The sequence below is a fragment of the Nycticebus coucang genome, chromosome 10, assembly GCF_027406575.1.
Source record: "Nycticebus coucang isolate mNycCou1 chromosome 10, mNycCou1.pri, whole genome shotgun sequence".
NCBI lineage: Eukaryota > Metazoa > Chordata > Mammalia > Primates > Lorisidae > Nycticebus > Nycticebus coucang.
In genome coordinates this window covers 85,421,861-85,437,540 of record NC_069789.1, presented here as the reverse complement: position 1 = coordinate 85,437,540, position 15,680 = coordinate 85,421,861, and the positions used below count along the sequence as shown (strand labels likewise).

Here is a 15,680-nt window from a genome sequence, read left to right as displayed (position 1 = left end):
AAGTTCTGGAAATTGAAAAAAGCACCTTCAAACTTGGAAATTGTGGTGATCTGTCTGGAGAAGTTAGAGGGAAAATAAATTCAAACCTTCCTCAACCCCAGCTCCTCATAATATCATTTACAGAGTAAGTAAGAATTCAGACAGCAAGATTGCCCAACTAGAAAACGTAGAGCCAGAAGGCTGGATGCTTCGTAAAGACCAAACGGGACAGCTGCAGGGTTGGTAGGTAGGTGATCTTGCTCTCTGGTTTTTATTTCTATGGCTTATGTTTATTAGAAAGGGAAAGTAGCGTAGATTTTAGTAGCTCTCCAACATGCTACGCATAAAATCTACTTGAAGGTTTTTTTTAATTTTTAATTTTTATTTTTACATATACATGTGTTAATTAGGTTTTCATTTTTTTTTTGCCTTCACAAAAGTAAAAAGACTTCAAATTTAATAACAATAACAATGTTTAAGATGAGGACTAGAAACAAAAAACTTGTGAAGAACAAACGAACATAAATACATTCAGAAAAGGAATCAGATAATTGCTACATCAAAATATTAAGCAATAATAATAATACTAATGTAAAAAAAGTAACATTCACATTGTCAAATAAGAGTATGTCTATTATAGAATGCTTTGACTCCGAGATTCAGTATGGAGTCATCAGTTAACTTCTTCTTCTTATTTTTTTAAGTATCAAAAAATAGATGACTAATATTTATAAATAAAGGTAAAAGATAATTTCAAAAAACAGATCATGCTAAATCTTATAGACAATAGAAAAAGAAGAAATACATCAAAATCATTCTACTTGAACTGGGTACACCTGATATTAAAGTTGGAGAAAATATATTATTATAAAGGAGAAATTACAAATGTATGTCACTTATAAATGAGGATACAATATCCTAAACAACATATCAAGATGTTGAGTTAAAAATAAATGTTTAAGTAATATACTTTGGTCAAAATTGAAACCAATTTATGTGAAAGTTTTTAAAAATACAGAACCTTAGGCCAGTCCCAGGAGATTTGATTTGATAAGCCTGGTGATCTAAGTTTTTTAAATGCCTCCTATTATTCTGATACAGCCAATCCACAAATGTCATGTGGAAACCATTAGTCAAATGAGTGAGGTGTTAAATGATGATTTGAAAAATTTGAAATCTTTTCTTGCTTTTGCCAATGACTTGCTGGCTGTATGACATTGAAGAAATGACCTTACAATTACTAATGTGTAATTTCCTGCTTATACATTAAAATGTTTCTCTTCCTTTGCTCCACTGATGGGCTATACAGGGAGCTGATACAGAGTGAGTAGAATATTTTATATAAAAGGTACTTGGCTAACAAAGAAGTCTTAGAATCTCTGTTCTGGTAAGGGCCAGTCTGTGTTCATTGTCTAGTATCCAATGCAAATGCAAATCTATTCACTTCATAACTTTGAGGAGTCTCTTGATTCATAGACTTTATAGGAATTTTTTAAATAATTATCTTAAAAGAGTTCAGACTGTCACTTCTCAACAACACTAACGTAGAAGAAATACAAAAGCAACTGTGGCACCACTGGAAATTAAAGTCCTGCCATTGCTGTGTCTCAGTCTGAGCTGCAGTAACAGAATACCATGGACTGGGGGATTAAACAACAAACATTGTATTTCTCACAGTTCTGGAAATGGAGAAGCCCAAGACCAAAGTGCAAGGAGATGCCTTATCTGGTTTGCAGAAGGCTGTCTTCGCTGAGCAGTGCACAGAGAAGGCAAACTCCTGGGTCTTTTCTTATACGACACTAATTCTACCAGGAGGACCCCACCCTCATGACTTAGTCACCCCCCCAAGGTCCCACCTCCTAATACCGCCACACTGGGAGCTAAGGTTTCACCACCTGTGTTGAGGTAGAGGAAGTACCACAAACCCTCATTCCCTGACATGAAGGAACTGAAATTTGAACAGGATGGATGGCAGGATTTAGTCTTCAGTCCCCTTTAGGGGGATTTACGGGGAAACCAAGCTTCCTGGAACTGGGAAGAATCCAGGATGCTCTGAATTCCTGGCACAATCACAGTCTCTGTTGGAACAAAACAATCAGAAGCACCTTAGGGCGTTTAAGTGCCAAGTTACTCGCAAGACTTGTGGTATTGACAGGCATGCATGTGCTTCAGATAGAATGAGGCAGCCCTTGCCCATTATGGGGCCATGAGGAACCAAATCAATTAAATGTTCTGTGAGAAGACTGAGAGCGGGACTTAAAGGCCATTATCTGGTTTAGAGAGGTACAGAAGCCGTGACAGTCCCATGGAGAGAGGGCAGCATACGGCTATCTCCCCTACAAGGTAGAAGAAACTGTGTGGAAGGAGGATCCATGGGCTTAGGAACCCCCGTGGAAGGGAAACTGATCTCCCAGGGAGTCAGGACTCAGAACCCCTCCCCATCTTCTCCTCACTCCTGCCCGAAGTCATCTCCCCTGGGGTCCAGGGACACTTGTGTGCTTCTCTCTCTCTTCCTCATAGCAGCCTCCCTCCCTGCATTGAGTAGTACAGGGCCTGTCACGTTGTCTGGGTTCCACCCCAAACACCCCAACTCACTCTTCCTTGTCCAAGTTTGATCTGCCTACCCTCACCCCTGAGGTTATTAAACTGGCAAGGAAATATATAATATAAAATCGGCATTCTTGAATGGTTCTTTACTCTGGGCAAGGAAAGGGAAGACTATTTCCATGGTCGAAGTCTTCCAACCAATTCAGAGAAAAATACCACATGAAGTCAAATATTATCATCCTGGCCAAGCAAGGATTTTCCTTTATAACCATGCTGACATGCAAGGTTTTTACAGCCTTGCCTCTCCCGAGGGGCAGTGGTATTGCCTGCCCTCTCCAGCTGGGCAATGTCAGTTCAGCAGAGGTAGAGGAAAGGATTTTATCTGTGGGAGGTGGCAGAAAGGAGAGAGTCCCTGGGAGGATATAAACTCTGCAGTGCAAAGAAAGAGTAAAATATCCAGTCTAGGAGAGGGACAAAAAGGAGCCTCGTTACAGTAAAAAAAAGAGCTGCAAACTCCTCATTGAAAATAGATTTGGGAAGGCATTTTTAAATGTCATCTTTCTGGAAGGAAAGGAGCCATATACTAGCAGTACATAGTGTGTGATTTCATTCGTATAAAGTTTAAGAGCGGGCAAAACTCAGGCATGCTGATGAAAGTCGGAAGTGTGTGTGTTGCAGGATGCTGTATGCTGTGGGGGTGGGGATTCCAACTGGGAAGTGTGGAGGGGCTGGAAATGTTTTGTATCTTGATCTGAGCAATGGCTACCCAGCTGTGTTCATACATAAAAATGCTTTGTGCTGTATACTAAGATTTGTGTATTTTTCTATATGCAACTCATTACCCAATACAAAAATTTTAGGTGACACTTCTTCTTTTTGTTTTTTATTTTATTTTTCACCATACACTGGTTTTATAGACCGTTTGACACATTTTCATCACACTGGTTAACATAGCCTTCCTGGCTTTTTCTTAGTTATTGTGTTAAGACATTTATATTCTACATTTAGTGGTATATGTACACCATGGAATATTATGCAGCCTTAAAGAAAGATGGAGACTTTACCTCTTTCATGTTTACATGGATGAAGCTGGAACATATTTTTCTTAGTAAAGTATCTCAAGAATGGAAGAAAAAGTGTCCAGTGTACTCAGCCCTTCTATGAAACTAATAGTTTTCATATGAAAGCTATAACCCAATGACACTTCTTTTTGGCCACACTTACAGATGTGGCATCGAGACCAGAGCCGCACACCAGGAACAGTAAAGCCTGACATGGCAGACGGACCACGAGCCTCGGTGGTGGGCAGACGCAGGTCCACGTCCTGCCTACAGGGTTTACTGTGGGTTGCTGAGTGAACTTTACCTCTCACCTTCATTTGATTTTCTCTAAAGTATAGATAATCATATGTACCTTTAAGGGTTGTTTGGGGATTTAACAAAATAACGTGTGTAAGTGGTTCTGCTCAACACTTGAAACATAGCTAAAATATGGTATTTATTACTAATAGCTAGTAGGTACATGTCCACATAGACTATATTGTTAAAGAAATCCTAACATAATCCTTGGAGTAAAGGTATGAATCTAAATAACTATTTAATAATAAAACACTCTACTCATTATTTCTAAAAAGATATTACTAATCTGTGTTAAACTCTTAAAATATTTTATTATTAAAATCATTTAAAATCAAATGCATTCAGTGATATAAGTCCTTGAATAAGTCACTTAGCATCTCTCAGTGTGTTTCTTTATTTAAAATACTATAAAAATACTATTTCATTAGTAATATTAGGATGATTCAGTTTGATACTGTATGGAATGTGCCTTGAGACATGCCTACTGTGCTATTGATTTCAGCTCAGTGATTCAATTCAGCAAATATTTATGTATCTGCCTAATATAAGCCAGATATTATTTTAATTCCTAGGAATTGAAAATAGGATATCACATAGCCTCTGCTTGCTGGAAGCTTCCAATCAAGTGGGAAGTGTGCACATTTATAAGATAATAAGAAAATATTACACAAGTGTAAGATCACAGTATGGGGACAGGGAAGGAACACAGTTAAAAAAAGAAAACAGCATGCATGGGATGGTGGGCATATTTAGATTTAAAGGGGGGCATCGTGACACTAGAAAATGTTCATTTAAGGCTGCCACATGATTGAGAGTCAGTGGCCAAGGGGTTACTTGCATCTTAGAATCACAAGCTTATCTGCAACCAGGAGTGTTCTGAAATCAAAAGTGGATATAGAAAAATAGCAAAATGGAAAGGACCATTACATTGCAGCAAGCCAAAAGGGGAATAGAATGAAATTAGCAGTAGCAAGAGCCTTAATTTGATTGACTTCTGTGCACACCACAGGCAGGCTTTCTGGCTGGGCCCCGTCTGTGTGTGAAAAAGGGACAGTTCTTCCAGAGCGGTATTGAGTCATCTCTGCTCTGAAAATCTGGTGAAAGGTATGAACCCTTTCCAAGGAAAATTAATTTGTAAACAAACAAAACAGTTATAGTAATCTCAGGGAGGCTATCGTCCTTCTGAAAGTTAGTTGAGAGTCTCTGTTTGAAATGAACACTCATATATTGCTGCACCTTCCCTGCTCTCTTAAGAACAAATAAATATTAGCAACTTTATCAGTTATATTGCCATACCCCCCCGATGATTCTAAAATCACTTCTGATTACTCCTCTGAATGTGTGATAACCTTTTTAATACTGCCTGCTATACGGGATTTCCCAGTGCACTTAGGATATAAGACCTTTCTCCAGGAAAACCTGACTGTAAACAATCTATCAAACATTCCTGAGAGTAATAGATCAGCTATTTCTATGTAGCATCTACTACTATCAAAGCTAATAAATGAAGATTACTAGAGATAATTATGAAAGTTTTGAGATACACAAAAATCAAGACACATCTGCACAGATGAAAACAAATGAAGCCCTCTTTGCAACACTTATAAGCTGAACAAGTTTAAACTTGCACAGGTGAATCAGAAGGGATGATGTTGACTGTGTTTCTTGGAAGGGAAATCATGGACCATAGCACAGTTTGTCTCGAAACTTTTGTAGTGACCCCTGTATTTTTAGTTCCATAATTTAAACTGAATCAGTGGGACATTTGACTAACAAAAAACATCTTCCCCTGCCTATTTGCTAATCCTTATCATATATTGCTGAGGGTCAAGTCTTCTTTTGTGGCCTCCTTGAAGGAGTCTCATGAGCTATTTTGTTGTCTGTCTTATCAGCAAGTTCTTGAAGATACAGTGCCTGGAAGGTGGATTCTGGGAGCAGGGCAGCTGCATTCCTGTGGTATGTGAGTCCCCTTCTCCTGTATTTGAAGGCATGTATGAATGTACCAATGGCTTCAACCTGGACAGCCAGTGCGTGCTCAACTGTAACAAGGAAAGTGAAAAGGTACAGTCGATTTCTTGAACTTCACTTTGGATCATCATGATGGTCAATACAAAAATGTTGAGTAGAAATGATCTGAAAGAATCCTCACAGGTGGAGACTTACTAAGGTGAACATTCTAACCAAGAATGTTATATTATTTGATTCGGAAGGTACCAAGTTTTGGGAACGTTCCCTCCTAAGTTCAGAACTTCCTCTGAGATAAGAAGAACCCAATGGATAAGATACCTGGGTACATTCCAAAAAATGCTAGGATCCTGATTTGTGAATATGATCTCCCCTCGTGCATGGCCACTGACATAAGTTAGCAAGGAATGCTAGCAATATAATTTTTTGGTAGAACAGAGTCCTGAATAGAAACACAAATTCCTCAGCAAAGCTGGAAATGCTTTTTGACTATTATCCTCCTCAGTAATTTTGGCACAAGAGGTCTCAAATGAAAACCACAGTCTTATCGTGTTTGTGTGACTAAAATCAGTTTTACTTTAGAATTTTTTTAAGTACCACACACATGCATGAGACAGGAAGTCAAGCAGACTTTCTAGGTGAAGATCAGTTATCTTGATTTCTCCAGTGGCATGTGTCTTTATCCAGTGTCCAGCACTCCCAGGTAAGCACTGCAGAACAGATGTACACAGAATATGCCAGAAAGTGAGACCTCTGAGAAATCACACACACCTATTCACACTGATTGGCTGAGGAATCCATGAGCTGGACAGATGAAGGGAGGGTTGTCTCCATTTCTAAGATATGACTTTCTTGGGTTTTGTGGGTTTGTGCTAGTCTCTGTGTTCTAGATAGAGCATACTTTGCAATTATCAGGGACATGAAGCCAAGAGTTACACAGACTAGCACGCATCTGAAGAAAGGGAATAGAATTTGGGTGAGATAAAAAACAACTATAGTGTGTCCATTCAAGCGGAAGGGCAAACACACACCTTTAGGAAAATTATGAATTGGAGTCACTTGCTGAAGCTCATCTTGAAAAAAATCTGATCTTTGCTACACTTCTGAGTGATAGTAGGGAGGAATCAATGAAAAATGATACCATCTGGGGAAAAAAATTTCAAAAAAATAGCTCAGGATATATGGGCTACGGTTGACAGCTCATCACATCCTTATATCCAAAAGAGAATACATTGTGAATAAATACAATCAATGGCAAAATTGTTCATGATTTCTTCATATGGACAAGACAAAGAATTGTCCTGGCTTTTTCCCCCCATGGGCCAGTAACAGCATAGTTCATTTCTATGGTGTCTTTTAGTCCAGGTTGTAGAAGATGGAGAACAATACCATTTAATCAAACGACTTTTTCCCATTCTTAACGAAGTTAACACAACAGTCATGGTGACATTCGTTTCTTTTGGTATTCCAGCTTCCCATCCTCTGCACTAAGGAGGGACTGTGGACCCAAGAGTTCAAGTTGTGTGAGAACCTGCAAGGGGAATGCCCACCACCCCCCTCAGAGCTGAATTTGGTGGAGTACAAGTGTGAGCAGGGATACGGGATTGGTAAGGATGAGAAAGAATGTTGAAATCTGTTCCCAAGTTACTCTTTTGTGGGGCCTAGCTAGACCTCGAATCAGATACACTGTTCTGTCTGAAGAGTGGATAGAAGAAATGCCAGTTGACTCTTAGCTGCTTTAGTAAAAGTGAAATTTAAGGCAAATTTGCAGGGTTGAGAGTGAATGGATTTGTGACAGAATTTGTAGTTCCAAGAGGAAAAGTGGGCAATGTGTGGCCACATACCTGTGTGTGCTGGGCTTCCCCAGTCTGTCTGTGGTTGTTCCTGGGAGGGACGATTTGAGATTACACTTGTATGCATCGCCTTTTAGCCTCTCTTTGCAGGGGACTAGGCTCCAGAGCCAGTGGACAACTTCTGATTCAAGTAATTACAATTAAAGGTCTTCACATCAGAAGCTGATTTATAGTAATGTTGACTCGACTTTGCCCTGGCTGGTCTTACACATCATAGAAAAGAATTGTAGTTGGTGCAAAACCTTGTGAGAATACTCCTAATTTTGTAACTGCACTGTCAAGGAGTAATTTTACAAGGCGTTGTAACTCACATAATGCCTGTGGGTACAAGTTGAGATCATTCAAAACCTCCCTAGCTTCTGTGAGGTTCTTTGTCATCTTCAAGGTGCTGTTTGCACTGTGATGACTTGTGCTCCGGCATGGAGTATCAGGGACCTCAGATATGGCACCTGAGTGGTGTCTCACAAACAGATTTTTATCCTCCAAACCTCTAATTTCTACATTAAAATATCATGCACTTACATATCTAGAGTCCTTGAGAGAGATGTAGTCCTTTTCATTATTTTAAAAGTCACTGAAAAACATAGAAACATAGTGAGAATGAAAAAGAGACTTGGCAGTCATCAAATCTATAGATGAGAAAATACTCTGACAGTGTGTTTCTCTTGAATAGAACTTTAGGAGACACTTGAACCCCACATGTAAGGGAACAGAGTGAGATTTTTCCTTTGAGAAACAGCACATGGTCAAAGTCTCTACTTCTGATTTTCTGTTGCTTCTTTTAATGACATAGGTTTCTCAGCAGTCAGTATCATGATCTTTAGAACGGCAACAGACAAGGTTTTCTCTGACTTGATTTCACAATTTCCAGGCCATTATTCCCCCAGCTAGTCAAGTTCTTAGCTAGTAGTTGCTGCCATTATAAGGTTCCAGAGGATCGGGCGGCGCCTGTGGCTCAGTGAGTAGGGCGCCAGCCCCGTATGCCGAGGGTGGTGGGTTCAAACCCAGACCCGGCCAAACTGCAACAAAAAAATAGCCGGGCGTTGTGGCGGGCGCCTGTAGTCCCAGCTGCTCGGGAGGCTGAGGCAAGAGAATCGCGTAAGCCCAAGAGTTAGAGGTTGCTGTGAGCCGTGTCACGCCACGGCACTCTACCCGAGGGTGGTACAGTGAGACTCTGTCTCTACAAAAAAAAAAAAAAAAAAAATAAGGTTCCAGAGGATCATATAAGCAGGAATGGCATTGAATTTACTAAAAAGGCATTAGCCAATTAGGATAGACTTTAGCTAAATAGAGCCCTGGAGTGGGGTTGTAGAGTTTGGCTGGACCAGGAGTTCATCTTTAAATTGCTTTATCATGCAGAGATTCAGGGATCCTGGTACAGAGTTATACTGGGCCAGGCAGAGGTCAGGTCACTTGGAGCAAAGGGAGTTAACATGGGGCACTAGCTCCTTACCAATCCATGTAAAAGTATCCCTGTGGGTACACAGGAGATGAATGTCATCCCTGCCTGTCACCATCGTAATGTGCTGATCCCTAATGCAGAGAGAAATTGCTCTTGAAAAATCAAAGCTATTGATTCCAGGATGAAAATGGTGGAGGTCAGGAAAGTTTAAGCGTCTCCTGTAAATTTCTGTCCCTTCAGGTGCCATGTGTTCCCCATCGTGTGTAATCCCCCCCAGTGATCCAGTGATGCTGCCTGAGAACGTCACTGCAGACACTCTGGAGCACTGGATGGAGCCTGTCAGAGTCCAGGTGAGGAAAGGGACATTTTTGTGTGCTGAAGATGCAAGGCTGCAGAGCAAGTCTTAACCAACAGGGTATTCCCTGGCATAATTTCGGAGGCTTTCAAAACATCTCGAAAGCAAACAACCACATGAATCATTCCTAGAAAGAAGGATCAAATGTCAAGAAGAAGAAAGAGGAAAGCTGGAAGAAGAGATAGCCCCATCTAAGGGAAAGTTTGAAACAGAAAACAGAAGGAAGGCTTGGAGGTGTAAAGAACAGGGAGGGGCAGGAGAGGGGAAATTACTGCTAATGAGAAATAGGACAGGAAAAGTTAGCGTAAGCCAAAAAACTACGTGTCTGAAGATGACAGAAGGGTGGGAAGGAAAGGATTAGGAAAAGTGAAAATAAAGCTGCAGATGGGCAGTGACTGCAGGAACGGAGTAGAGAGCCGATTGCCTTTCCTGTCTTCATCTCCTCTGCTCCCTCCTCCCAGGCCCGAAATTCTTTCCCTGGGCCCTTTGCTATTCAAACTCAGTCATCAGCAGAATCCCCAGCTCCTCCCTGCTTATCGTCATTTCCAAATAATTTTCCCTTCCTCCTTGCTAAAATCACCCACATTTGAATCTAATGTCAACAGAAGAAAACATTCACCACACTCAGTGCGGCTGTCACCTTCCAACCCTTAAGCTATCCCTCCCTTTACTCTTTAATCACCCTAGCTCTTAGGTCCTAGTCCTTTTAGCCAGTGCTCCTGTCACTGATCTCCTTTTCTGCTCATTTGGTTCTTCCAGACCTGAATCCTCAGTTCTGTGGCTCCTTCCCTCCAGGGACCTCCTGTACCACACTGACTCCATCTTCCATGGCCTGCCCTGGCTCCCCCGGGGCCTGCCTCGGTGGCTGCTCGGCTATTTGGCTGTTTCCTAAACATGCCAGGCACACTCCCAGCCCCCTCAGAACCCTCACCCTCAAGGTCCTTCTCTCAGATGTCTGCCTGCTTTGCTTCTTCCCTTCTTTCTGGTTTATACTCTCTGTCAGGAAGGCCTTTGTCAGCTAGTCTGTCTAACTTTTAACACCCTAACACTTTCTGTCTCCCTTCCCATCTTTATTTTTTTTACCCGTAAAACTTAATTCCAAGAAGATTGTTTTCTTACTTATCTTATGCATCATCTCTTTCTGCCGCTAATATTAAAAACTCACTGAGGGATTATTGTCTGTCTGTTCATTGTTACATGTTCCCAGATCCTAAAACAGTCCCTAGTATATGGTAAATGCACAGTACACATTTGTGAACTGGATAAATGAAAAGGAGAAAGAAGAGGCTGTGCAGGAGCTGAACAGAGAAGATCTGGTTGTAGGTTAGTTATTTCTTCTCAGAATGGTGCAGGGAGGGGACGTCAAAAAGCCTGGGAGCCTGAGTGCTTTAGTAGATTATTTAATAAAATGCGTGCAAGGCTGTTTCCATAAAATGACCAAATGATGGACTCCAGGGAGGTGCCACATTTCAACCAAAACTCATTCTCAGGTCTCTCCTTTTCCCTCACAGGCTAATTGAGCTTTATTATCTGCAGGCACTTGTGTCAAACCAGGAGGATCAGGAAGGAGAAGCACTCTAAGTACAATTCAGGGTGAGGGGTGGAAAGGAGCAAAAAACCCTATTCATTCAGCCTGCACTTAGTCAACAAGCGTTTGTCCAGGCTGCCTGTGTGCTGGGGAGCTTGCTGAGTGCTGGGATGCGGACATGGAAATTGATAGTCCCTTCTGGATCTGCGTCCCCTGAGTTTGTGGGGCCTGCCAGTAAGTGGGTTTCATCCACCTCTGTCTTTCTACTGGAACATTCAGAAAAAGACAGTTCGTTTGTCTTCATGGAGACAGCAGGGATACCAATCGCAGAGACTTGACCATTTCCAATCTGGGAAATGACTTTTTTCTATTTCATTAGAGCTATCCCTTTTTTCAGCTATCCTTTGAGGGTATCATTATTGTCTTTTAACCTCTGTTCCGTAACATTTAGTTTGTTTACATTCCTAGTGCCTCCCAGTCTGCAGGTGTTTTATAACATTGAACAGCGGAGCAAAGGAATTGTTCTAGCACCATTTTCTACTTCAGAAGTAAATGTACATGTTCTCCTCCAACTGGGTGCCGCTCAGCAGCTTCTTCCTGGCATATCCTCATCAAGTTCAAATTCCCCACCTCAGAAAGAAAATGTAGAATATTTACTTCTTGTTAAGCTAGGATATCAACCGTGATTGTGGGGATCATCGCATTCTTCATGGTCTAGTCAGTAAATTCTGGGTTTGGGCAGAGGCTGTCCAAGCATTATTTTTGAGAATGATGACATCAAAGGCACACTGTAGACCTTAGAATTAAAAGTGTGTATGTGTGTACATATATATATTTTTTTTTCTTTTTTTGAGACAGAGCTTCAAGCTTTCACCCTGGGTAGGGTACCGTGGCATCACAGCTCACAGTAACCTCTAACTCCTGGGCTTAAGCGATTCTCCTGCCTCCACCTCCCAAGTTGCTGGGACTACAGGTGCCCGCCACAATGCCCGGCTATTTTTTGGTTGCAGCCGTCATTGTTGTTTGGCGGACCCGGGCTGGATTTGAACCCGCTAGCTCAGGTGTATGTGGCTGGCGCCTTAGCCACTTGAGCCACAGGCGCCGAGCCAAAAGTGTATGTATTTTTAAAGTTGAGTTTTTACTCACAAGCTCCATTATTCGCCAACTGCATAACCTCAGGCAATTTGCTGCGTTGTGCCTCCACATCCTCACGTGTGACTGGGGATAATACCTGTCTTATCAAGTTAATATTGGTGTCCAGGGATGAGCATGTGTAGAATTTAACTTGCTTGGTGCGTAGTATGTTCCCTGATTAGTTGCCACTCTTATTTAAGGCAGGGCACTTCCCGTTACTTCTGTCTGCGTCTTCCTCTTTGTAATGATACTGCCTTGCTCTTTATGATTTGTGGGTAAACTTAAACCATGTGGCTGGTTACAGGTTGCTGTATTGTTGGGGGCATGATTGCTTTAGTGGAACTCTTGAGATTTGTGCTAAATTTCTTTGTGAAAACAAAATGAAGTAGTTCAATTAGCCGCTTCCAAAACATATGGGAAGAATTGAGGTAACTTGAAAAATGAGCCTCATTCTTATCTTATAATAGTAATTTGTCCCTGGAAAAAAAGAAAAAAAACAGCAGTCAGACTTTCAAAAGTTGCAAATGTAATTAAGAACATTTTTATGTGTTGATGGACCCCTAATTTATATGCTTGATGCCAAAAGAAAGTCGGATGATTAACGTAATAGTTAGCACTCATTATCATAGAGTGGAAAAACCAACTGTCGCCTGTGTGCTGTCAGTTCTAAGAGTGTCGCTTACAGACAAAACTTGCAAGGGGTACCCTGTATTCAGGAAATGGAAACTTTATTGTTAATGAAGAACAAGAAAGGGAGTCCTGGAAGCAAAGGAAATGATGATGAGATGATTGCCTTTGTATGCCTCAGGTCTTCTAAAATGAGATTTCGGACCAACCACAGATGATCTCACCGTGTCTATCATCTGTGGCACTCAGAGGCTCATGATGGGTGGGAAATCTAACCTTGTCCTCAGAAATAAGAAATGTCTCATAAACCAAAGCAATAAATGCAACTCTACATTGAGTAAAATCCTCATAACTTAAATTGACTTATCTTGGGGGTTGTTACCTATTGTACTCAATCTTAAATTTTGATGTCTTTTTTTGAGGGGGGAAGGTAACAGAGTCTCACTCAATTACCCTGGGTAGAGTGCTGTGGTGTCACAGCTCACAGCAACCTCAAACTCTTGGGCTTAAGTGATTCTCTTGCCTCAGCCTCCCAAGTAGCTGGGACTACAGTGGGACTACAGGCGCCCACCACAACGCCTGGCTATTTTTTTTGTTGTTGAATTGTCATTGTTGTTCAACCCGGGTCGGGTTCGAACCTGCCACCTTTGGTGTATGTGGCTGGCATCGTAACCATTGTTCTACAGGCACTGAGCCAAATTTTGGTGCCTTTAAGAATCACTTAACCTGGGTGGCGCCTGTGGCTCAAAGGAGTAGGGCACCGGCCCCATATACCAGAGGTGGTGGGTTCAAACCCGGCCCTGGCCAAAAACTTCAAAAAAAAAGAAAGAAAGAAAAGAATCACTTAACCAGCACGAGTTTCACCCTTCAGACAGGTGGGTGGACATGCCTTGGAATATGCATCTTTAAGAAGCACCTCAAGTAATTGCACTGTAATGCTTTGGAGAAACACTACTATTACAAAATAAAATATTGGCCAGATAAATATGTTAAGTGTAAGCAGGCCTACTCGGAGCATGGCTCCTTTGTTTAGTAAATCACGCTTGCCTATTTCATAAAAGTCCCTGCTGTCTATTGTATTTCAAATACCTTTGTATCTGGCAAGACTGTAGAGCAATGAATTAAATTGCATTATTATTCTTAGTCTGCTTCCAACATTGCATTCTTTGTAACAAAAAATGCTACCTTTCATTTGGATAACACTATATTATCTTCAAAATCACACACACATATATAAAACTTTTATTTGAATTGCATTACAAACCAGTAAGCTAGGAAGGGAAGATTTTTATCTCTATTTTGCAGATGCAGCAGATGTTGGATGACCTGTCTGATATTGCATAGCTGATAAGAAACAGAGACAGAAATGCCACCAGCTTTTCTGACTTCAAGTTCACTGTGATACCCCTGCATCAACCTGTTTGCTGTAATCTTGCCTTTTTTGTCCTGGCATGTGTTTGGGTTAATTTTCCTACTAAATAGAAAATAAGACTCCTCTCAACATGAGAAACCCTTCATCTCCAAACTCCCCTCCCCTTCCCTCCTTATGATGTCTAAAAAAATAATTCAAGGGAGTTATTTCCTACAATACAGCTTTTCCTTGTTGTGAAAGACATTTTCTGTGTTTGTTTTTAAAGAACAATCAAGTATCCTTTTTATATGCCTACAGAGTTTATTTGCCTTTCTCTGGAGGTTCTGCTTTTTTTATTCTTACAAATGATGCCTGACTTCTAGAATAATATACTTTTTATTAAAGAAAGAATTTAAGAGGAGTTAGGCAGTCTGAGGTTTTGATGAAAAACAACTCAATGTAGCAACAAACATAAAAAGAAGAATGAGGTACTCTTGAGTTCACATGCAATGTCACCTACTCCTTGGAACCTCTGTCTACTCCTCTGCAAGAGTGAGGATAATGTTATCTTTCCCATACAGTTGTTATTAGGATTAAAAATAACACAAGTGAAACATCTTGCCCGTTTCTAGCACCCAGTTCTTAATTAAGTAGAAGTGAGATTTCAATTCACTTAGTACACATCTTGCCCCTGGAAATATCCTCCATCTCTGAAAAGATTATATCACTAGCTATCTCCATGAGGAAGAAAAATATTATTCTATAGTTTGCTTGCTTGTATGTGTGTCCGTAGGAGTGTGTGTGTGTGTGTGTGTAAACAGAAATGTCTAGATCATTTGTGTTTTTCTGTCCCTTTTACAAACTGGGCTAGGAAGAGAATTAATGGCTATGCAATGTTTCCTATTGGGACACCTCTAACCAAGGAAACAATTTCTGAAAGCATTTTTTCTGTGAGACTGAGAAAGCTGAAGATATCTATTCTTTTGGAATGTCTCAAAGGCATGCTGGCTGTGGAACATGACAGGTAAGGGTCTGAAACTCCGCGATGGACTTCCTGGGCCCTTGTTCTGAAGGCGTTTTACTCTTTCTCCTTATTACATACGGGGATCTAGACCTTTCTGGGGTAGGAAAAGTCCTAACAGAAAGAAAGGATGCCAGGTTGAAGGGTTCCCTGGCAGTGCGTTAAATACCCACCAGGCCAGGTGACTGAGCAGCCAGACCTGGCAGTGAGGACAGGGCAGCCACGCTCCTGCTCAGTGCTGATGCCCATTGCTCATGTCCGTGGTACCCAGAAGCAGGGGCCGTCTGCCCACCGCCCTGGCATTTGGCAGCACCTGGGCCCCTCGTAGCCCAGGCCACCTGAGCCTGGGCTACGAGCGTGGGAGCAGGTGCTCTCCTCCTGGCTTCCTTTTGCTAGAAGCCCTTGTGTCATTTTCTCATCTCTATTTTTTCTTCCCTTGATTTTTTTCTTTCTTTTTCCTCTTTCCTGTCATGTGAATCCAATTCCACACTAAACTGTGAAGTTCCTGAGGGTAGGAAGGGTCTCTTCTCTGTCTCTGTGGTGTCGCCTCTGTGTGTGGC

The 15,680-nt window shown here is 41.3% G+C and overlaps 1 protein-coding gene across 1 annotated transcript in view; it reads left to right on the top strand.

Annotated features, from left to right (window-relative positions):
- Positions 1–15,680, top strand: part of PAPPA2 (pappalysin 2) — a 300,676-nt gene that overhangs the window by 237,392 nt on the left and 47,604 nt on the right. Inside the window, exons 17-19 of the mRNA XM_053607820.1 lie at positions 5,777–5,945; positions 7,321–7,456; positions 9,345–9,454. Of these exons, the coding sequence (XP_053463795.1) occupies positions 5,777–5,945; positions 7,321–7,456; positions 9,345–9,454 (415 nt within the window). The remainder of the gene's footprint in view (positions 1–5,776; positions 5,946–7,320; positions 7,457–9,344; positions 9,455–15,680) is intronic.